Genomic DNA, 25,000 nt, shown 5'->3' with positions numbered 1-25,000 from the left:
TTTCTTTGAGTAACTTATGAATCCATGCCTCCAAAAGTAAGTAAAGAAGGGCACGGATGAAGGTGGAGGAGTCAGGTGGAGAGTCCTATTATGCTTGGGTATCAGTGTGTGTGTGTTTGTAGAGAAATGTGTGGGTTTTCCATCCGTGGGGGGAGTGGGAGGAATGTGGTGTGGACTTGAGGGGGGACTGATTAGGGGCTGCTCAGGACATGGAGTGTGGAGCTGGGGTTTGATGGGTAAGAGATTATGGGTCAGTGCGGATGGTACCGCCCATGGGCTGTTTTGGATGGTACCGCCCCTAGAATAGCTGCATGAGAAGTGAGACGGGGGGTTGGTGGGGTTGGCAGGGGCTAGCCTGGTGACTGTGAGTGTGCATGTAGGGGGGAAGGTAAAAGTCAGAGAGAGAGGAAACACATTATATTCACTTGCACAGTTATAAGTCCATAAGTAAAGTAGACCCATATAAATACATATATCTTGGGTAAGATGGCGATTCAGGTCGTAGCCTTCTATAAGTCCCCAACCATGTCCCAAGACTGTCACTCCATGTTCCTAAACACCCTGGAAACTATTAGGGTCCAACCCAACACTCTCATAGAAGGTGATGTCAACTACCCCTCCATCAACTGGGAAAACTACTCATGCACCAATATACTGGCCCAACGCTTTCTGGAATTCATCAGTTCCAATGCCCTGGATCAGCTCATTCTTACCCCTACTAGAGGTAGCAACATCCTTGACCTGGTTATTACTAACATGGGCAACCATTGCTCTACACCAATAGCCAATTCCTCCCTGGTTAGATCCGACCACAAACTAATCACTATGGAAAAACACATCTCCCCCCACACACCCCTGCAAAGGTAACCACCATTAAAAACTTCTCCAAAGCTGACTTTGGGCTCCTAAAAACAGAGATGGCTAACTTCACGGCACCCATGTCAATAGAAAATAGATGCATGACTGCCGAATCATACACCAATGCATTGTACGAACACGTACATAAATGCATGGCACTAGCCATACCCAACAGAACCAAGATGCTCTCCTCCAAAAAAGGAAGCTAATCTGGTGGTCCCCTGCCATTAATAAACTCTACAACAAAAGGAAGAAACTGTAGCAGAAAAAGCTGAAGTCCCAAGACTGGAAAAACTCCCTTATTAGCCTCAACAAAAAGTTGAGATCCCTCATCAAAACCTCTAAAGCCAGCTATGAAGGCAGAATTGCAGCAGACACTAAAAAACAAAAACAAAGCATTCTATAGTTATATCAAAAATCTACATGGCAATACCCAGATTTTCTCTGAGTTACTGCACAATGGTACCTCCTATACTGAGCCAACAGATGTTGCCAACATACTGGCCGACAGATTCGGTGCCAACTTTACCCTTCTCTCTCCCCCTTAAGGACCAATCACAATACCGGAGGAGTTGAAGCTGCATTGTCCAAGGCCAATAATACAGTTTCCATGGGACCCGACAATATCCATGGATGTGTTCTACATGAATTACAAAGTTTACTGGCACCACATCTGTTTGCCCTGTTCAATCACAGCCTCACCTCAGGCTTTGTCCCTACTGAATGGCGCACTGCTACATTCATCCCTCTCCATAAAGGGGGAGCAACTACAGACCCTGGGAATGATTTCCCCATTAGCCTGATGAGTCTAATATGTAAGGCTATGGAGCACATCATCATGGACCTAATTAACAAGGATATAGGGAATCTACAAACTCTAGATCCCATGCAATTTGGTTTTGTGAAAGGTAGATCATGTCTGCTCAACCTGGTTGACTTCTTTGAGTCAGTCACCAGAGCTGTGAATGAGGGCAAGGCAGTTCATACAGCCTACCTCGATGTGGCCAAGACCTTTGATACCAATCCCCACTCAGGAATTATTGATAAACTCACCAAACTAGGCATCAATCCCTATATCACTAGGTTGGTTGGAAACTGGCTTACAGATAGAACCCACAGTGTGAAAGTAGGGAATTCCAAATCAGACTGTCGACCAGTCACGAGTGGCATCCCACATGGATTGGTTCTAGGTCATCTCCTGTTTGGCATCTACTTCTCAGAAGTCCAGGCCAACACAGAGGGACTCTGGTCTGGCTGACCAAGTTCACAGACGACTGCAAGCTAGGAGCCATTATTAACTCCCCAAGTGATATAGACATCCTACAGAAAGGCCTCACTGAGACCAAACCATGGCTTTAAGCTTAATGCCAAAAAATGCATTGTCATCCCCTTTGGAAAAAACTCAGTTCCCACTAATTACCACATTAATGGGAGCCCACTGAACACTGAAGGTGTTATAAGAGATCTGGGGACACAAGTTGACAGCAATCTCTCCTTCGACCACCACATTGCCACTGTGGTCAGAATGTCTTTCTATGTGGCACATCTCATTACCAAGGGTTTTGCATCTAGGAAGAAAGAGGTCATCATCTCTCTCTACTCTTCCCTCATTAGGTCAGTCATCAAGTATAATGCCCCATTTGGCATGTACCTTACTAGACACATGCAACAGCTGGAAAGGTCACAAAAGTACCTCACGAACAGGATCCTAGGCCTTAAACACATGTCTTACGTGGGCAGACTCAAAAATCTCTAGCTATTCTCTGTCTCATATCATCTACTAAGAGGCAATCTCTGCTTGACTTACACAAAGCCATGTCTGACCCAGCTCTGTTAGAAATGCTTCATCTAAAAAATCCCATTCCCTCCGTACCACAAGGTCCAGAGACCTCAATGTCATTACCACAATCAGCAGAACATGTTGGAGGGATAGGTTCATAACCCAGAGACTGCCTGGGCTCTGGAACAGACTTCCCATACATGTCAAGCAGAGCACCTCACTGACCCTCTTCAAGAGAAATCTTAATGAGTGGATGGGAAATAGAAAGTTCACCCCGGGAATCTCTCCAGTGGCTCTACTTGATAGAGGCACTGGGTACTAATGTCAGGTGGCACGAAGCCAGAGCAATTCTTTGATCTAGGCTTGTAAAGGCTCCAGGGCCATTAGCCTAGTATGCACCTATTAACGTATGACTATATATATATATATATATATATATATATATATATATATATATATATATATATATATATATATATATATATATATATATATATATATATATATATATATATATATATATATATATATATATGTGTGTGTGTGTGTGTGTGTGTGTGTGTGTGTGTATGTGTCTGTGTGTAAATGTGTGTATATATATATATATATATATATATATATATATATATATATATATATATATATATGTGTTGTCATTTGATTACCGGAAAAGTCTGACTAAGTAGGTGTCCATTTTCAGTGGAGGCCAGGGGAGAAAAATCTCCAAAGTATTCCAAAAAGCATTTTAAAAACAATCATTTTAAATTCTTCAAGAATAATGCAGACACATCTATAGTTTAAATAATTATACCAAATTAGACACAGTGTGAAAACATTTGTTAAGGTACAAGTCATATGACAATGTTTTAATATATACATACATTTTAACCAGTTTATAGAGAAGTTAAAGTTAAGTTAGTAAAATACAAACAGGAATTGCAGTATGAAATGAAAGGGAAAAAAAACAGGGTATGGCATCGTAGGGTATGGCATAGTTAGAAAGAAAGTCAGAAGTGAAATTGATTGAAATAAGGAAGTGAGTGAAGCAGGGAGAGTAAGGAGGTGAAAGGTGTGAATAAGTGCTTGCTAATATTTACGGATATAGTTTATCCTGGAGTTGAGTCAAAAGAGACCCAGACTTTGGCTAGGAAGTGTTTCTGAATGGTTTTAAAGGACTGAAGGGAAGATTATTGACCTGATGAATACAGGTAAGGTGTTCTGGGCCTTATTACCATGATATGGGTAGAGACCATGCCTAGCAGATTTGATAGATTTGTTTGCAGAGAGGAGTTTTTGATCACTGGATCATAATGACTAATTGGAAACATTGTTGTGTAGAATGATATTTAGTGCTGAGCAAGCAGATGGATGTTGGATAACTTAATAGGTGGTAAAAAGCTTCATATGTGTCAGTCAATTGTGTAGTTCTAACCACTTTAGGTTTTTAGTGTTTGACAGTGGTGGGTTCTGAAAGGGGTATTTGCTGCAATTTAGCCACTTTGTTATATTACTCTCCAGGTTTTTTATTTTTGTGATGCCTGGAGTTTAATAAGGATTAGAGCACCATAAAATAGTGAGGAGCAGAGGCAAGTAGTGGCAAGTGTAGTTTTAGCTGGGTTGGTGAAAACATTTTTGCCTTTCTAAAGCATTCAGTTTTTGGTGACTTTAATGCAACTTTGTATATGCAGGTCAAATTTAAGGATTATTATCCGCTATCATCCTTAGTAATTTGCTATGAGAAGTGACTTCAGCGACTGTATTATTAAGAGTGAGAATTTTAATTTTATTTTCATGAGAGAGGGATTTGGGGAAAAAAGTATTTTTGTTTTGATGGGGGGTGGTGATTGAGCATGAGTTATGAGTTACAAAGCCATGTTTCACCAGCTGTTAAAGTTTCCTGAGTAATTTTTTGGAGATGTGCCATGTTGTCAGATGTGCATATGAGTGTGGAATCATTTGTGTACTGAATTAGGAAGGTGTGTTGTGTGGGTGTGTGGAGGGTTTTGGTGAGAATGGTAAAGAAGAGAGGAGTAAGGATAAAGCCTTGTGGTACACAGGTGATGACAGGATAGAGATGGTGCTACACATTCCTATTGGACAGGTAGCTTTTGAACCACAGAAGGGTGTGTTGAGATAGACCTAGTGAGGACATTTTAAGTAGCAGTTTGCAGTGACAAACTGTCAAAGGCTTTAGACAAGTCTGGAAATAAGAAAGGGACTAGTTTGCCAATATCTCTAGCTTTATTTACAGTGTCTGTAAAGGTTACAAGTATATTGTTTGTACCATGAGAGGGATGACGTTGTGTTGTGTGGAGGATCGGAGTTCTTCCTGCAAGAGATAGTTTAGCAACTGTTCTTGAATACATTTTTCAAGTATTTTGGAGGGGAGCCAAGACTGGTATAGGTTTATACTTAGTAATGTCTGTTGAATTTCCTTGTTTGTGTAGATGGATAATGAGTGATTTTTTTCCAGAGAGAAGGAAAGTGTGATTCATGGATTGACATGTTTATAAGGAATGCACATAATATACAGTGCTATTGGCTTCCATTTTACGGTATGAAGATCATCAGCTGAAAGTCTGCGTTTGTTTAAGAATATTTTTATAAAGGATGAGGGGAGAGGTTTGAAGGTGAGAGTCGATATGGTGATAGATACATTGATGTTGGGTGGGTTGGGATTAGATGATGGAGAATCTTTAGTAAGGGACACTAGACTATCTTCAAAAGTAAGAGTTGAATTCAGTTGCAGTTTCAAGTGGTCAGCTGTTCTAGGATTTGCAAGGCTATTTAGGACATCTAGGAAAGTTGTACTGAATTTATTTACAGCGTGATCTAAGGTGAGGATTTTTAGGATGTGCCAGTTATCAGATGATAGTAATGAATATTTCTAGGTGAGACTTAGATTGTGTGCTGTTTTATAAACATGCTATTTAAGTGGATATGTGAGCTGCCTGCTTGTATAGATTGGTCACTGAGAGAGTCTGACATTATACCTGTGGTTGTGAATTTGCTAGGGTCTAATATTAGGATTCAGTTTAATAAAGAAGATGATGTCTTGATATAATGTGTGGGGCTATTAATTAGTTGTGTGAAACAGTATAAGTTCATGTTGGATGTAGGTGAGTTAGAGGTTATTTCCAAACAATTGACACTGACATCACTTAGAAATATTTTTTCATGTGGAATAGTTATGGATATCCAATGTAGGACATCTTCCAGTGTAGCCGTACTGTCGTCTGGAGGGATGTAAAGGACAGTAGTACATGTTTGTTAATTGTCAGGAAAATAATAAGAAGCTCAACTGAGTTGAACTTTTGTATTGGGAGAAATGTGGTGATTGTTGGGAAGTATTAAAGGAATATCACCACCTTTCTTCTTACACTTACACTGTTTCACAAGCTTCCTTGTAAATATAAGTACACGTGCTTGTATTGCAGTGATATATCTGGGATAGCTCTCTGCCCACTGCCTGATGGGATAGACTTTATCTGTTATATGACTCTGATATGGATAAAATGGTCATTGGAGAAAGAACAAATAGCACTAAAGACAAGGTTTGGTTAAGGGTTACAGTCCTATTACGTTTCATTTCACAACACTAAAAAGGAAGTTATATATGTTATATGAAAATACAGAGGTTGAACAACATGCAAAAGAAAACTCCACTACAGCTGTAAAAGGCAATTTCCCTTTCATACCCCCTACTTACAGACACACAACCACATGTACATAAGTACACACAAAACAAATCTATGGTTGAAAATAATCAGCCTGCAGAATTAATAGCTTTCCATGAGGGAAAAAAGTAGCAGTGATATTATATGTGTAACAGTGATGTGACAACAAGTATGTAGAAGCAGTGAACTTGTATTACATCACACTTGTTTCTGCTTGGTTTAATTCTTTGTGTAGGAATATATTGTCATAACTAGTACCAGTAATGCTAGCATTATTGCAGTAATCAGTAGAATAATAGACCTGATATGAGATTTCTCAGTATTTTGTCTTGTGTATTGTGGGAGGGGTCCAGGGGTAAGGTGCAATGTTCAAAAGCAGCAGAAAGCAATACTTTGGATATAAAAAGTTAACACACCCCTGTTAAAATGCCAGGTTTTTGTGATATAAAAAAATGAGACCACAATAAATCATTTCAAAACTTTTCCCACCTTTAATGTGACCTATAACTTGTACAATTCAATTGAAAAACAGACAAAACTGCCAGTGGAAAAAATATAAAGTAGTAAAAAACATGCAATACGCTGGTTGCATAAGTGTGCACACCCTTAAATTAATACTTTGTTCATTATTAAACTTATTGAGATCGAAGTTCTTGTCTTTTCTTGTAGTTCTGTAGATGGGATGGTGGGAGTAGTTTACCTTGAGCTTGATTGTGTAGGTGAGACAGTGATCACTTAGGTCATCAGGTAAAGTGCCTGATGTATAGTGTTGTACATCGTTATTGACGAGTATCCATTCTAGGGTATTTTCTTTGTTATAGGGTTTTCCTGTCCTTGTGGGAAGGATATTGTCTGGTAAACCCATAGAGGTTTACATGGGGGTTTCAGAGGAACAAGCATTCCAGTCAATCTTGAAATCCCCGAGAACAATGGTTTCTTGGGGGGGTAGTTATTGGACAACCAATGTAAGAAGTCTTCTAGGGTATCTGTGTTCCTCTCTGGGGGAATGTAGACACAGACAATGTTTATACTTTTGTTTTTGTTAATATGTAGTTTTGTGATAAGAATTTCAGCATTATTGACCTGAGGTGGTTGTTGGGTGTCTGTGGTGACTGATAGGGTAGACTTGTAAATTATGGCTACCCCACCACCCTTTCTAGAGGTATAATCTAGTCTAAAAAATATTATACCCTGGTGGCAGAACCTCATTGTCCTTGGTGGCTGGTTTTAGCCACGTTTCTGTGAGGCATAATATATCAGGCGAATGAACAGCTAAGAGGGCATGCAGGTGCTGAATTTTATTATTTATGCTGCTGAAGTTTAGATGGTAGGCCATCAAGGAGGATGGAGGTCTATTTGATGGAGCTATATTGTTAGAGGATTTAGTAGGGGGATTAGGGACAACAGGTGGGGCTGGGCCAGGGTTTTTGTGGATGCCATCATCCATTGTGAGGTTATGTGTGAGTTTCCAGATTTTGAGTATAATTTTATGATGGTAGCTAGTTCTAGGACTAATATAACTAGGTCTAATAAGAAGGTAGTTTTTGGGGTGAAGGAGTTAGGCACAAGGGAAAGGGGGAGGTAGGCATTTAGCTATGTTCTATGGGTTGGAGACGGTGGTATTGACAAAAAGGCAGGAGTCAGAGCTGGAAGTGGCAGAGTTAAAGATCTTAAGATTTGCACTGGGTGTGACAAGGATGGACAGGACTAGGAATCAGTCTATTAGTGGGTCAGCTCAGGTCAGACGGTTTGGATACAAAGTCAAAGAGGCGAGATTGTGTTGGTTTGGACATGTGCTGAGGAGGAATGCTGAGTATATTGGGAAAAAGATGCTAAGGATGAAGCTACCAGGTAACAGGAAAAGAGGAAGGCCTAAGATAAGGTTTATGGATGTGATGAGAGAGGACATGCAGGTGGTTGGTGTGACAGAGCAAGATGCAGAGGACAGGAAGAAATGGAAACAGATGATCCACTGTGGTGACCCCTAACAGGAACAGCCAAAAGAGAAGAAGAAGACCAGTGGGATGGAAGTATAGAATTTAGGGTAGTGGAAACCCAGGTGACCCTGGTGTTCGTAGGCAGAAAGGAGATATAGGATGAGCAACAGGGGTAGTAGTAGGGTTAACAAGAGTATTCTGGGTAATAACATTGCTATTTGACAGAGGCCTGAAGCTAGAAATAGCAAGGGGAGGAAATTTGGGGGCAGGGTGGGGCACCAAGCGAGCCTGAGAGAAGCGAGGGCGAGTGGAGCGGCGTTGAACCAAATTACAAGACACCAGTACAGGGTAGGTATATTGTTTAGTTTTTAAAGATGTTTTTTAATTCTATCTTTGTAGGTAAAAAGCTAGTTTAAAAATACAGTTTTGGAGGAGTTGTGGAGTTGTATTCTCTCACTAGATTAAATAAACACTAGTGACTGTGGATAGGCCAATTTTAAGATAATTCTTTTGTAGCTTATAAGGGGCTCAGGGGCTATTTGCCAGTGCAGGACCCAGTAACAACAGTTACACAGTTCACAAAAAAGAAAATGTAGCTACATTAACCTTTTGTAGACTTTTAAGGTTAAGGACATGGTGGTATAGCTTTCCGCATTAATAGCAGTGTGAGTGGTTGTTCTTTAGTGTAGATAGCCTTTCTGGAAAAAGAAGTATGGGGCAGAACCTAAAAGGATATATTAGTTATGTTAACAGCTAGCGACCAAATAAAAACCACATGTAAACATTTCAGAGATCTTATCCTCAGCTAGTGACCAAATACATATCACATGCATACATTTCAGGGTTCCAGCATACTGCAAAAACACCATGTGTAGCCTTGTTTTAAAGAAGGCAAAATAAAATAAAATAAAATAGAGCACACTGAGATTAAGCTAAAGAATGCATACGTAGTTGTAACACCAGTGTACAAGTATACAGTGAACTAATAACTGTTCTTGCTTGCAGATATCTACAAAATCTGGTATTCTAGTAAAAAATGAGACAGTACAGTTGCTTAATAAGCCATAAATCAGTGCTCTTACATACCGCGTATTAACAGAAGTAAACTGTCTGGGTCCTGGTGCACTGGAGGTTTGAAAGTGGCGGCCAGTGTTTAAGGGATATGTAACCTCGTTTCAGTAGCAGTGGGGGGGGGGGGGGGGGCAGTCCAGTATTTGATAGGCTGAACCAAATTACAAGGCACCAGTGCAGGTTAGGTATATTGTTTAGTTTTTAAAGATGTTTTTAAATTCTATTTTTGGAGGTAAAAAGCTTGTTTAAAAGTACAGTTTTGTAGGAGGTGAGGAGTTGTATTCTGTCACTAGATTAAATAAACACTAGCGACTGTGGGTAGGCCAATTTTAAGATAATTTTTTGTAGCTTATAAGGGGCTCAGGGGCTATCTGCCAGTGCAAGACACAGTAACAGTAGTTACACAGTTCACAAAAAGAAAGTTTAGTTATGTTAACTTTTTGTAGACTTTTAATGTTAAGGACAGGGTGGTATAGCGTTCTGCATTAGTCACAGGCTGGGTGGTTGTTCTTCAGCGTCGAGAGCCTTTCAGGGTGAAGTAGTGTGAGGCAGAACCACTCATTAACAGAAGTAAACTGGCTGGGTCCTGGGAGACTGGAGTTAATGTATTTATAGCATGATGGCTGCAGGGAAAAGATCAAACTGGGGTGCTTTTGCTGTACGCAATAATTTACAGACAGAGAAGTAGTAATTTAGCTTAAAAACTAATGATAAGGGAGATGGGAAAGGCGAAATTATGGAAATGAGCAGGGGGATAAATGGACAGAGGAGGAGCTGTAGCTAGTGGTGGGGTGTGAGAGAAGGACGACGTGCAAGCGTTTAGGAAATTAGTGCAGTGTGAGGAGGAGCAATAAGGTACAAAGTATTGGGAAGCAAAGTGGCTGTAAGAGTTGGATAAACGTAGTCTGAGTAAAGCTGCCCAGGCGAGCAGGATAAGGACTGTATACACTGTAAGAGGACTACACAGGCTACGCAGGGAAGGTATGTGTTTCTTACACAAGTTAACAGACACTGCATTATGTTATTCTTTTGGTTTACCATGGATCAGTTTACAAAAGGCATGCATATTCCTGAATATGAATTACCAAGAACTGAACATTTCATACAAATGTGACTGTTTCACTAAAGAACAGTGCAAAATGCAGTTTCTGGCTACCTCTAAGATGCAGAGTTCTCAGAACTGAAATTGTTACTGAAGAGGATGCAACGCATATTACACTATAAAATCCATACTGCAGATCAGTGTTTTTTTGCAGGTTATTTGTGATACTGTTCATTTCAGCACACAGCACCTCTATATGCTTGTGCTACATTGTTACATCTTCAGGGATGAGGATTTTGATTGACTGCACTAAGTATTAATGACTGATTTTTTTTTTTGAGGCCCCTGGATACAACATGCCATTGGCACACACGGAGTATGCAATCATGTGGGTCTTGCATCAGTAACTGCGGACAAATGAAATTTGAAGCCAGGTGCTATAGTATATAACAGCTTTGCCATGGTCTTTGCTCTCACTTTTAATACAGCCATAGGTGATAAATCTGCAGCAAAACTAATTTCTGTAGTATTTAAATAGACAGCAGCACTGAGACTAGTGTATCCAAGGCTGGAGAAGTGCACACATAACAAGTGGTTTGCAGCATTAATGATGAAGCCATGCTATGGCACAGCTTGGATTTTCTCCCATTGGCATAAGCCAGGCATGCATAGATGTAAGAGAGCCATCTGGACCACTCAATCAGAGATCCTTATTAGCCTATAAGTTTCCACGTGAGGCAAGAGTCAAGCAGTAGAGAGTGGTCAGTCTGCTGATCCTGTACACTTCCCCATGGATAGATTACAGGCTACACAGATGTTGCTGCTTTGAAGTATGAATCAGGGTTACTGCACTCTGTAGTGAAGTGATTTACCATTAAAAAAATTCAGATATATTGGTTAAACCCTGTCGGTTTTGAATCACACCTTTGGTTAACACTGACACGTTGATGGCCTTCAACCTGAAAGTTAATGTTGTCGTTGCAGAAGGAGAGCATTTTTCTTTTTTGTATTTATGCATTTTTTTTACAGCCCAAATTTGCATGAAATCGGTCCTCTGGGGTCACTTAACAAATTTAAATAAAATAAGATTAATTAATTGATTGATTGATTAATTAATAATAAATAAATAGATATAAAGATACATGAAATTAGATAGTAGGCAGAAGTGGTTAAGTGAAGAGTGAAGGATTAACCTTGGAAAAAAAAAAAAAAGAGTTTTAAACAAGTACGTATTGCAGTTTATAAGATACATCTCTGTATTCTAATTACCTTTGTTCTTGCTGGTCAGGGCATTGCTAGTAATTTCTGAGCACTGTATGTACGTTTTACAGTCAGTATAGCGTATGTATACAGCAAGCATTATCTGCTGGAGCTGGCTTGGGTAAAAAGCATACACTTTAGTTGCTATATAATATGTACATTATTATTATTATTATTATTATTATTATTATTACTTATTGCTAGACAGGATCTCTAGAAGGACAGAACTTCAGGAAGGAACAAAAGCTGGTTTCACTAAGCGAACAGCAGCTGGTCGACTGCTCTACATCTTATGGGAACGAGGGCTGTGGTGGTGGGTTCATGGACTACGCATTTGAATATATCAAGGCAAACAAAGGAATTGATACAGAAGAAGCCTATCCATATGAAGCTGTTGTAAGTCACTCATTACATAATGTACTGCTTAATTATCCAGTCTGGCATCAAAGCCTAAACAATCTCCTGTTTCAAACTGCCATTTTGTGTCACATCTGCTTTTAGGATGGGCCCTGCCGGTTTGATTCTAGCAAAGTTGGAGCCACTTGCACTGGTTATGTTGACATTCCTTCCGGAAAGGAAACTGCTCTTCAGGAGGCTGTGGCCAACATTGGTCCTGTTTCTGTTGCCATAGATGCTGGCCACGCTTCTTTCCAGCTGTATCAGTCAGGTATAAAAAATATGAAATAATAGTAATAATATGGGTCTATGTTAGTTATACATTCTCCCTGTCTGTGTTTGTTTCCTTCAGTGTCCTCTGTTTTTGGCATGCTCCAGAGGCATATAAGCAGGTTTACCCGTGACGCTGTATTGTCCCTGAGTATGCATCTGAATATATGTGTGTGTTCCCTGTTATAAACAAATGCCCTGTCTGAGGCTAGATCCTACCTTGATCCTGTTCATTTCAAACTAGGCTCTAGCCCTGTAACCTTGACTGGGATGAATGCAGGTACAGACAATGAATGGATGGTATCTTAATGACTGTGTGGTTATTACTCATTATCATAGGTTTAAACATAGACCTCGAGTGCAAAATCACATTACAAAACTGAAACGCTAATCTTAAAATACTGTTTTTTTCACCCAAGTTATTAATTCATTTTTAATTCCGTCTCATATAATGTCGTTTTCTATCCATTTGGAGCTTGTATAAGAGCTTCAATTAGAGACAAAACATTAGATAAATCACTTTTTATGTTTAAAATTGCTTTACTTGTGCCTCATGCATTTTGTTTGTTTCTTGGAATATTTAAGAACAATATTATTGTACTTTAATAATTAATAGAGAGCTCCTCTATTTTTATACAGAATCTAGCGCTCTAACTGCTAAAAGTGTTGCCTGAATTTAACTCTACAGTCATATTAGAAACAACTCTTCTCTTACATTGTACTAAAGACACAGAATTAGATTTAAGACAGGAAAGTAATGGTTTTAATCAATTCGAAAGAAAAACATTGGCCTGAATGTAACCAAGAAGACTTTAAGAGTAAAAAAATGTCATTGAGGTTTAAGGTATCACACACTGAAAACTGTAGCTTGGCTGAGTTTTCTTGAAGATTTTATTAAATAGTTTACATATTTATATATATATATATATATATATATATATATATATATATATATATATATATATATATCAATATATAGGTCCCTTTCAGTTAATCGAACATTTACAAGTTTGAACCACATATGGCCGAGATCATATGTTCGAACTTGTAAAAGTTCGACCGGAAATGAATGAAGATCTTCGTACAGAGAGGAAAGGGAAGATTTCACATTTCCGCAATGTAGGGCAATTTCGGAGTTGGTATATTTAAGAAAGGGGGCTTTGGGGGGTGCAGGGGACATAGCCCCCCTGCTCTAGATGTTTAGTTTTGTGCTTTTTTGTTTTATGTCATTTTACTTCATTGCGAACTTTTACGAGTTCGAACATATGGTCTCAGCCATATGTGGTTCGAACTTGTAAAAGTTCGATCTACTGAAGTAGAGCCATACATATATATATATATATATATATATATATATATAAACACACACACACACACATATATATATATATATATATATATATATATATATATATATATATATAATTTATGTGTGTATGTGTGTGGGGTCTATATAAGAAGATCAAAGTTTTGAAACTTCAAATCTGATATGGTTGATGCCATATGAATGAAGTCTTAAAACTTCAAATCTTTTAACAAAGATCTCCGTACAGTGAAGAAAGGGAAGAGTTCCATTTTCTGCACTGTAGTGCGATCTTGGAGTTGGTGTATTTAAGTAGCAGGGGTGTGGGGGACACAGTCCCCCCATGTGGGTGGTGCAGGGAGGCTTGCCCCTTTTCTTACAGCCTTTAAATGGTTTATTTGTGCAGATTGTTGTGTTTTTATTACATTTTCAAGACTTCGATCATATGGTGTCGACCATATCAGATTCGAAGTTTTGAAACTTTGATAATGTAATATAGACCCATGTGTGTGTATGTATGTATGTATGTATATATGTTTAGAGATAGATAAATATAGATAGATAGATAGATAGATAGATAGATAGATAGATAGATAGATAGACAGATAGATATATGGGTTCCAGATCAGTTGAAATTTATATGACTGAGTGTTTGAAAACCCAAAGCTTTTCAATAGAGATTGCAATACAATGTGTACTGATATCGAAGTTGGAATATATAATTTCCAGGGGTGGGGGATGCAAGGGTGGTTGCCCCCTGCAAAAACCTAAAAACAGATATATATATTTTTTCATAATCCAGTTTTTGGAAAATCGATCATATGGTTTTGACCATATGAATTTCGAGTTTCTGAAAACTCGATCATCTGACATTGACCCATATATATGTGCGTGTGTGTATCCGTCTATATATGTATAAATTTATGTGTGTATATATATATATATATATATATATATATAAATATATATATGTGCGGCACAGTGGTGCAGCGGTTAACGTTGTCACCTCACAGCAAGAGGTTCTCCAGTTCGATTCTCTGCTGGGGTGCCTTCTGTGTGGAGTTTGCATGTTCTCCCTGTGTTTGCGTGGGTTTCCTCCGGGTACTCCGGTTTCCTCCCACATTCCAAAGACATGCATATGGAGCATTTCTCCCTGGGCCTCCACTGAAAACAGGCTCTGTGGAACCTAGTCGGACTTTCTCGGTCAACAAATGTTAAATAAATATATATATATATATATATATATATATATATATATATATATATATACATATACACACTGCGGTGGTGGTGCTGCGGTAGCGTTGTCGACTCACAGTAAGACGTCCTGTTCAGTTCCCAGCTAGAGCGTCTTCTGTGTGGAGACATGCGTGAATGGCCGTACCTTCATTGAAGGTTGTGCGTCAGGGCCGGCAACTCTGCATGTAAAAATCTACTGCCAATCATTAACGGACCAGAGTTCTGCTGTGGCGACCCCTAACCGGGAAAAGCTGGAAAAGCTGAATGATGCAACGACAACATATGTGTGTATATATGTGTGCGTGTGTGTGCATGTGTATCTATATATATATATATATATATATATATATATATATATATATATGTGTGTGTGTGTGTGTGTGTGTGTGCGAGTGTGTGTGTGTCTATATATGTATATATATATATATATATATATATATATATATATACATATATATATATATATATATATATATATATATATATGTATATGAATTTAAAGATGGCCGCTGTTCTGTAAGCACTGCTAATCCTTAGCGCCTCTAAATATCTTGAGTAAAACTAACCCAGAAAATTATTCAGAACCAATTTCGACACAATATCTTGAAATATCAACTCTATTTAACTCCGAAATAAAGTTACCAAGGAAAAGTGACTGGTCCAGTTTATAATCAAGTAAGACTGGTAAGGATACATAGAGGTTAACTTAAGCTGTGTGCTCCTACAGTCCTGCTTACTGAAAAATACATTCAAAACTGAAGACAATAAACATTACAGGATGTCGAAAGAAGATAAAAACATGGACACTACTACATCTAAAACCAAACTTTCGGATTTACTATCTCCTGAAAAAGATTTGAACTCAAAAAGGCAGAAGATAGTAAAATAAACAAATACGTCCAAAACTGGAAACAAAAATTAATTTGATCAACCAGCAAATCTGGAGGATATTAAAACAGCCTTACTTCCCATCCAAGAGGCAATAAAATAATTAACTGTACAACTACAATCATTTGGAAATACCTTTAACCAAATAATGGACAGACTGGATAAATCTGAAGCCAAAACCATGGAAAATGAGGAGAAAATAACTCTAATAACCAAAAAAACTGACTCCCGCGATAAAGAAATTCAAAACATCCAAGATAAGATCACAGACATGGAAGGAAGATCCAGAAGGAATAATATTACCATAAGAGGCATCCCAGAATCTGTAAACCACAATGAGCTGATTCCCTCTATAACACAAATTTTCAACATACTGCTCAAAGAACCTGGAACAGTAAATCAAATAATAATAGAAAGAGCACACAGAGCTCTAAGAGAAACCCAAGGAACCTACAAACCCAGACATGTCTATGCAAAACTATTAAACTTTCAAGATGTCAATACAATCTTGCTGACTGCTAAAAACAGTGGAGGAACTGTTAACTGGAACAATGATACAATATTAGTGGCTCAAGATCTTCTCCTCCAAATAAGGTAAGCAAGACAGCTTCTTTCCCCTTACTGTAAGTTCCTAATTGAAAGAAAAATAAAATTCAAAATGGAATACCCTAACACACTAATTTTTCACTCAGAAGGAATTAAATATATGATCACTAACCAAAAGGAAGCCAGAGAAACCTTCCTAGCTGTTTTTAAGAAAATTCCAACATTAGATCGCTAAATATACTCACCGGAGTAATGTATGGACATTGGATGAACGATCGATCACCTTTTGGCCCTCTAAGACTGTTTTCTGCTTTCCGCTGTGTTGTTGGACCTTTTTAGGCCTATACCAACAGGTTGGTAATACTGGTATATCAGAATAAACACCATGAGGTCAACCGAGAACAGCTAGACCTGCCTTCTCCTTTCCACTTTCCCATGACAGGAACCAAAATATCCCTCCATGCTCTACACCAGGTTCTTCAAAAATGTGACACTTCCGGGATATCCAGCAGGCTTTGATGGTCCACCTACGCTTACTCAAACTGTTGGAAAGCTCCTCTACACATGGAGCGAGCAACGAATGTTCTGACTGCAAAAACGCAAACAAGGGGAAAAAAATGTTTTAGAATGAAGTAAAATAAAACTGTTTGTAGTTACAAAGAAGCCAGTAAAAACACACACTTATTTCAATGCTTCTTAATGCAGTTTGTTTTGGAATTCAGACTGCGTGTTTATTGCCTAGTGTTTTACTAACTTGTTGTCATTGTATACATACTGCATATACACTGAAGAAAGAACCGAACTAGAAAATGATGCTTGTTCACTACTGGTTTGCTCTTGTTGCATAATTCTAATTTATTGTATCTGTTTTCCAAGAGTAAGAATTGGAAAAAAAATGCTACAAAAGCAATGCCTTGCTATTAGGTCTGTTTTATAAGCTATGCCATATTTGAGACATGCTACTTACTGTTGACTTATCAGCTAAACAAAGTGCATCGCTGTGGAGGTGAAACAGACGGGCTGTTATAAAACAAATAACATCACTAGTACATTCATGCTTCAGAAGCCACCTAATTAAATAAACACCTAATGCTAAAAAGCAATTTAATGTTCTACCAGGCAAATTGTTGTTGCACATATCAACAGATGCATATTACAGTCTATAAAGCAGACAATGTTTGGCATATTGATTTACAAGAAAATAGGGTTGTATTATTTAACTTTGCATTACAGAGATAGTTTTGCATTCAGTGCATTAATAAGTCTGCTTGTACTAAAGTACCCCAGTGACATAGTCAACCTTAATCTTCAAAACAAAAAGTACTGCATAAATTTATATAAGGATTACTGTCTGTCTGTCAGTAATACCAGATATTAGAGCATCATATGTCTTATTGTTCAGAAAATACATATTAATGCAACATCTGTTGTACCATCAACTTTTACGTGATCTACAGTAATATTTAAATATTTTACCTGATTTTGGACCTTTATACCCCTTTATTTTGGTTTTGTCCCTCATCTTGAGAAAGGGATTTGAGACTTATCCTACCTACTGTGAAAATAGAAACTTCTTTAGCAGGTTAATGCCATTCTTTATTCACAAATTCCTGATTTATTGACATGAATTTCTCAAGGCATATTTAATAGTATGCCTCCATGTTTTCTGGTAAGGACTACTGACTTTCATGTTACGATAGTTAAAAAAATGTTTCACATACTATCTATGATTTTTTCACTGCCAACAAGACAGACAAAGAGAGATGGGAAAATGTAGCAGCATGAATCGTATAATTTCAGAATTGACCTGCAGGCAGTGATCAAGACAGTCACTGAGATTTACAGTCAGAATAGCATTGCTAGTTACCTTAATGAACTCTCTTTTCCCTGCCAGTTTGGTTTAAATCTAAATTTATATAAGACAGATGCCATTTGAAGAATGGCATTTTATTCTCATGGTATTTCACGGGCTACCCTTTATAAATCTTCACTTTATTATAATAGCTGTCTTGGGTTGGAAATCAACTAATTAACTAAATGACACTACCTAACAGTTTTGAATATTGAAATATCTGGGAAAATACACATTCATTAATTATGTTATACACTGGCTACTTAGAGGATTAAGGTTATCTGCTATTAACTAACTGTCCCCCCTAAAGACTGTTTGCCCTCTCCAGCCTACATATATCTCTTATCCAATCCTGATTAAAGCTTGCAATCAACCACTGTTTCAGGCTTTTGATCCAATACATTGTAACAATCCTATGAACTACATGTCCAGTAACCATGTATGAAACATAACAGCAAACCTTAATTGTTTTTCAATAAAACATAATAATCACATCCTATTAATATAAACAGACTGGAGAATGGAACTTCCAATAAGCTTGGTGAAGGACACATTAACAAGACCCATAGAAAAAACACTAACTCTATGCTATGTTAAAATCTGCACAAAATCATAGGGTGGTAGTATTATGAAAAGCAACATGTTTTATCCAAGTAATAGACACTAGAGACAATGTACGTTATGTTATATACTTGTAATGCTTGCCCAGATATTTAATATAGTGATATTTTTCCTATACCTATAGGCTGAACTCCACAAATAAAATAACTCAGGTAAACATCACAGACAACAGATAAAATACTATGGACGTACAGTCCTATCCATAGCATGAAGGGAAAGGAAATAACATTAATGGAAAGGAGGCAGAGAGAAACAGAAAACAAAGGAGAACACATAAAATAAACCTAGTTTTTTTATACTACTTCAGTGTTAGTGAAAATAGTTAAAGGATATAACTAATAGTTCTACTAATACCTTCTAGTATATTTTTATATCATACTAACACGTATTTGTACATTTATACTAAAAACCTTGTTTAATGGACCTTTACTTAATATAATGGTTCTACTAAGACCTTTTCAAATCACACCTCTCAGTTATTGTTAATCACATAGAATGTACACTTTGAATATTCTATTAGACACATACAAAACTATTGAGGAGATTAGGGATACTTTAGTGGTGCTTTTTAGGGAATTCGTTTGTTAAGCTTTGTCTATGTAAAGAAAATCTTCGCAGGGATACTAGTCTCCATTTCTTACCTAAATATGATAACCCATTTCATAATTACTATACTGTACTACAGATCTGTAAAACTAATAATGACTTACTCCCTGCATTATTCCTGGTCCAAGGGGGTGGTGGTTAGGCACTGGGTGGGGACGGGTATAAAAGGATGCTTTCTTAATTTTATTTTATCAATACATGAACAGAAATCAACTTCTCAAACAATCACTCTAGACTTATTTCACAAACAACCCAATTACATAAATGTGGGAATTTGACTCATGGAATATCAAAGGGCTCCAGAATAAGAAGAAAAGAAAACTTTTCTTACACCTCATCCTGAAAGCGAAATCAAACTTCATATTGACCCAGGAAACTCATTTAACACTTGGACAATGGTCAGAAATTAAAGAGAAAAAATGGATAAGGGATATCATAGCTTCTGAAGGCAAATCTAATAGTGCAGGGGTAGCTATAATAATTAAAAACTAGTTCCAAGATAAAATTTTAGAAACCCAAGTAGACAAAGAGGGAAGATGGTGTTATGTAACTATTCTAACTCCAAATCTTCCTAAACCTCTTCTTGTCCTTAATGTTTACGCCCTTGTAAAAATCAACACATTTTCCTTGCCTCATTATACCCTATCTTAAATAAATTCCAAGATTATTACATGGTCCTAGGTGGAGACTGGAACACATATCTAAATCCTGACAAAGACAAAAGAAGTACAAATATAATACCTAATAAACAAGCTCACCTAGCACTAAGAGAACTTATTCAGGATTACAAGTTATATGACCTCTTTCAGTATGGAGATAGTTTAAATAAATCCAACAGATTCACATTTTACCCCCAATGCCACAAAATGTGGTCGAGAATAGATTCTTTTCTAATTCCAGACTCATTTATCAAACTAGCCCCGAAAATGACCGTACACACTAGATACCTCTTGGACCACTCCAAAATTACTTTAAACCTCAATGGAATCACAATGAATAACACAATGAAAAAAGGCTACAATTGGTCATCGAACCCCAACCTTCTAACCAAAAAGGAAATAATAAATGATATTCAATCCTTACTCAAATCAACCCTATCTAACATTCTTAACTCCTAACTACCTGTAAATATTGAATGGGTGGCAACCAAAGCACAAATTAGGGGAATACTTATTAAAAAAGCAACCTACTATAAAAAAATGAATCTTAAAGAAGAACAGGACTTAGAAGCCAAAATTCAAAAGCTTGATAATGACCTATTAACAAATTATAATACCCAAACTGAATCTGAAATCCTGAAACTTCAAAAAGACCTATACCTATTACATAACAGCTAACTATCCTTTTATGAAACCAAAATGCTAGCTAACTATGCTAACGAACTGCAAATACCATCACGAGCACTGGCCAGAATCATAGACCAAACTAAACCTTCCTCCCAAATATCCGAAATACTCTATGAAAATATCCATTACATGAATATTGAAGATATTAATAAAATCTTTGAACGAATATATTCACAGACCTATGGTGACCAAACATCAATAGCCTCCAAAGAAGAAAGAACAAGTTTCCTTCAAAGACTCAATTTCCTGAAACTAGATTCAAAACAAGAAAGGTTAACTGAACCTATCTCTATCAATGAAATAACCACAACTATCCACCAAATGAAATCACATAAAGCCCCAGGCCCAGACAGTATCTTAGTTGAATTCTACAAAACCTTCTCCCCTATCTTAGCTCAAATTCTATTCCATATACTGAACTATATAATAAACAATAAAAATAATGACCTACACTTTAATGCATCTAAAACTATTTTTATACTCAAAGATCAAGCTGACCCAAAAATCCCAGATAGCTATAGACCCATCTCACTATTAAACATTGACACCAAAATACTAACACCCATACTTGCAAACAGACTGAAAAAAATACTAGATAAAATTATCTCCCCCAAACAATCTGGTTTCACAACACTCAGACAAACAAGTGATAATACAATAACTCTTAATACTCTAATATCCCAGGCTAATCATTCTAACCTAAACACATATGCTCTAATTATTGATACTCATAAAGCCTTTGATAGAGTAAATAAGATTTTCTACTCCAAACATTACCCTATTTTAATATTCCACAAAAAATTATCCAGATCCTGCAAATTATATACAACAAGCATTATACATCTTTATATATCAACAAAACTTGATCTAACAGAATTTCAATTAAAAATGGAACCCATCAAGGATGCCCTCTATCTCCTATACTCTAACTTATATCTTGAACCACTCTTCTTAAATATGAAACATAATATTTACCATAACCCCCCAATGATATTTAACACCAAAATCTTCCTCTCAGCATTTGCAGATGATTTGAATATCTATTGTACCACACCAATCTCAGATGTAAACAAAATACTATTGGCTATAGAACACTTCTCAAAGATATCAAACTACAAATTAAATCTTAAAAAAACTAGCATATTTCCTTTAAAAACCCCTAAACCATTCTCACTCCTACCTCTAATAGGAAAAATAAAAACAAAAGAGATAATCAACTATTTAGGTATCACTTTCTCAACAAACAATAAAGATTTTTACTCAAATAATATAACTCAAAAAATGGCAGAATATTATTTTAGACCTGAATAGATGGAAAAATCTAAAACTACCTTTCCTGGCAAAAGTCTCAGTAATTAAAATGAATGTATTACCCAGATTACTTTATATATTCATGACTACTCAATTAAACATACCCAATAAATTTTTTAGACAAACTCACACTTTGCTCACAAAATTTATATGGAAACCAAAAAAAAAAAACAGAATCTCATATACCAAACTTTCAACCCCAAAAAGTAACGGTGGTCTAGACCTTCCCAATTTTGAGACGCATTACCTTATTATGAACGCTAATAGAGTACTGCGAATAGCTGAATACAGCCCAAAGAATAAAGACTGGTCCCTGATGTGGATAATAATATACCAAAGACATATCAAAAGCCTGGATATTAACCCCAAAGCCTTACCATTTCTAAATAAAAGTTTAATAAAACCATGCAAAATATTAGAACCCTGTAAACACTATCTCACTAACTCAAAAACTTTTCAAGTATCTAAGTCTGACTCAAGCTATGATGATGCTACAACCCTTACACAAAACTCCCAACCTTAAAATTAACAATCAGTCTCTAAACCTGAATCCCTTTCCTAAATTAATTAATATAACCATCCAAGATATATACCCATACATTAACGGTTCTATACAAGAAATAAGGAATCATTTGAACCTCCCCAAATCCTATCTAGTGATTTTAAGGCAAATTAAAGAGTTATGTACCAGCTATTTACAAATCTGCAACATAAGCAACAATGATACAAGAACCTGTAACTCACTATGGAAGACCATCCTCTCAAATAAAAAATATATCATTAATACATATAAATTAATCAAAGACATTAAATTCCAAAATGATTTGCTCATCTCGGATTATTGGAGAAAGAACAATCCATCCATCAATACCCTTCAACTAAACCAAAACCAAATCGAAAGATGTGTGCAAGTCTGAAGTAGACTAAAACCAAAAAACAGGACTTGCACGAGTGCCCAAATGAAGGTCAAAAACCAAACTCCTTAAATAAGCACAAGCACTTTATTTCCTAATTACAGCCATAAAAGTTAAACAATTCCTAAAGTCATTTGACGTAAACATTTTACTATCTCTCATGATATCTTCAAACCACTGAAGCCCTATGTCATGGGGGATTGATCCAAACAGATCAACAACATCAAGTGTAACAAAAGCCAAGTCTGCAGAGTGTAATTCTGGTTTGACACTTCTGAGAAAATCCCATGAGTCTTTCAGAACCAGTGGGCTATCATATGACAACTTTTTTAATTTTTCATCCACAAATTTAGCTAAAGAGGATGTAACTGAACCCTCTGATGCCACAATAAGCCTAAGTGGCGGATTATATGGGTCCTTATGTACCTTTGGAATTCCAAAGACTGATGGAACCCTTGGCTGTGAGCTCAAAAGAAAATTGTAGGTATCTTTATCAATGGACCCTTCAAGCAATAAATCATAAAGTAATAGTTTAACCTTTGAATTTGCTAAATTGACCTCATTAATAGAAGCTCGTGAATATTTGTCTGTGTCATTTAGTAAATCCTTCATTTTAGATTCATACAAAATATAATCCATTAATACTGTGCCACCCCCTTTGTCCGGGTGCATAATTCTAATGTCCTTATTATTTCTTAGTTCATTTAGTATTCTCCTTTCCGCTTCAGTGAGGTTAGGAAAAATCCTGTGTTCAGATACAACCTTCCTGATTTCTCTTTCTAATATAATGTCAAGATTTTTCAACTGTGGGTGTAATGGTGGGTTCATCGTACTTTTCCTCTTAAGTGGGGCTGTTTGCCTAGATGGTGTGTTATTATCCTGAAATATTAAAGAAAAGTTCATTTTCCTGAGAAACATTTTTAAATCTAAAATAGATCTAGGTAGACTAGCTTTTCTAGTAGGAATGAATTTAAAACCTTTTGACAAAAGATGAAAATGCTCTTCATTTAGTTCTATATTACTATAGTTAAAAATCTTAAAATCATCTAGTATGAAAATATTACCATGTCTAAGAATAGTTGCGTTATTTTGTCCTTGCAAAATTAATGATAGTTCCATCTAAAGTTGGGTTTGTACTGTGGGAGACGGACAGGATTCTGGTTCCGAATCCTGTCCGACCTCCGTAAATGGGGAATTTCAAAAGAATTGGAATGATTGTCTTGCCCTTCATACTCAGCTTCTTGCTGAACAAAACTCCCAGCTGCATTTTCATTGTAATTGTGGGCTGTATTGTATCTAAAAGTTGTTGGTTTAGGTTTCGGATAAGCCCTACCTTCCCTGTAGTCTTTCAAATCCCTTTCTAGTTTAGAATGTTTCCTTTTTGAATTGGCCACACATTTTGCCTCTATGTCAGAAAAAATATCCCTATACTTTTTCTTTTCATTTTCAACTTGAAACAATAAATCATTAGTAATACAAGTGTTCATGTTTTCAATTTTTTCAAGTAAATCAATTCTAATCCTTTCATTTTCTTTCAATATAGTACCCACAATTTCAAGACCACACTTGTCAAAAATTTTTACTAATTCCTTGTGAAAAACAGAACCCTCCACCACATTGTTAGGAAACTTTGTAATCCGCAAGCCCTTAGGCACAATTTCTTTGTTCAAACATTCCTTCAAGTACACACAATCACACCCAAGCCTTTTATACTTTTCCAAGAAATAATAAAGTTCATCTAATTGCTCTCTGTATGATAAAGCATCAATGTCCTGGTGTTTGCCTACACCTAGTGATTCTGTAACAGAAAATTCTTTTGCTATGAATGAATTAAAGTCAAAACTGCCCCTGGCAGAACTTGGTTCCCCTGGGTTGTTTAAAGTAGAAACAGAATGTACCTCTGGGCGTGGTGCCCTGGATCCTTCCCTGGTAGTTGTACTACGCAAAAGACGAGGAAAATCCTCGAATACATTGTCCGTGTGCGCCGAATGGTTACTGGAAGGATTGGTGTTAGTAGGTCCTACAGTACGCATAGAGCCTTCCCTGACGGTTTGCGAACCATCGCGACTTCCGGGTATCTGGT

The 25,000-nt window shown here is 37.0% G+C and overlaps 1 protein-coding gene across 2 annotated transcripts in view; it reads left to right on the top strand.

The window, feature by feature from the left end:
• The window catches only part of LOC122811220 (procathepsin L-like), a 136,119-nt gene that overhangs the window by 18,026 nt on the left and 93,093 nt on the right, over positions 1-25,000 (top strand). For both annotated transcript variants that reach the window (XM_044082924.1, XM_044082915.1), the window contains exons 5-6: positions 11,830-12,021; positions 12,127-12,292. In XM_044082924.1, the coding sequence (XP_043938859.1) occupies positions 11,830-12,021; positions 12,127-12,292 (358 nt within the window). The remainder of the gene's footprint in view (positions 1-11,829; positions 12,022-12,126; positions 12,293-25,000) is intronic.

The sequence above is a fragment of the Protopterus annectens genome, chromosome 1.part1 (assembly GCF_019279795.1).
Source record: "Protopterus annectens isolate FY-2018-M chromosome 1.part1, PAN1.0, whole genome shotgun sequence".
NCBI lineage: Eukaryota > Metazoa > Chordata > Ceratodontiformes > Protopteridae > Protopterus > Protopterus annectens.
Note: the sequence above shows the minus strand (reverse complement) of the source record. Positions and strands in the feature narration are given on the sequence as shown.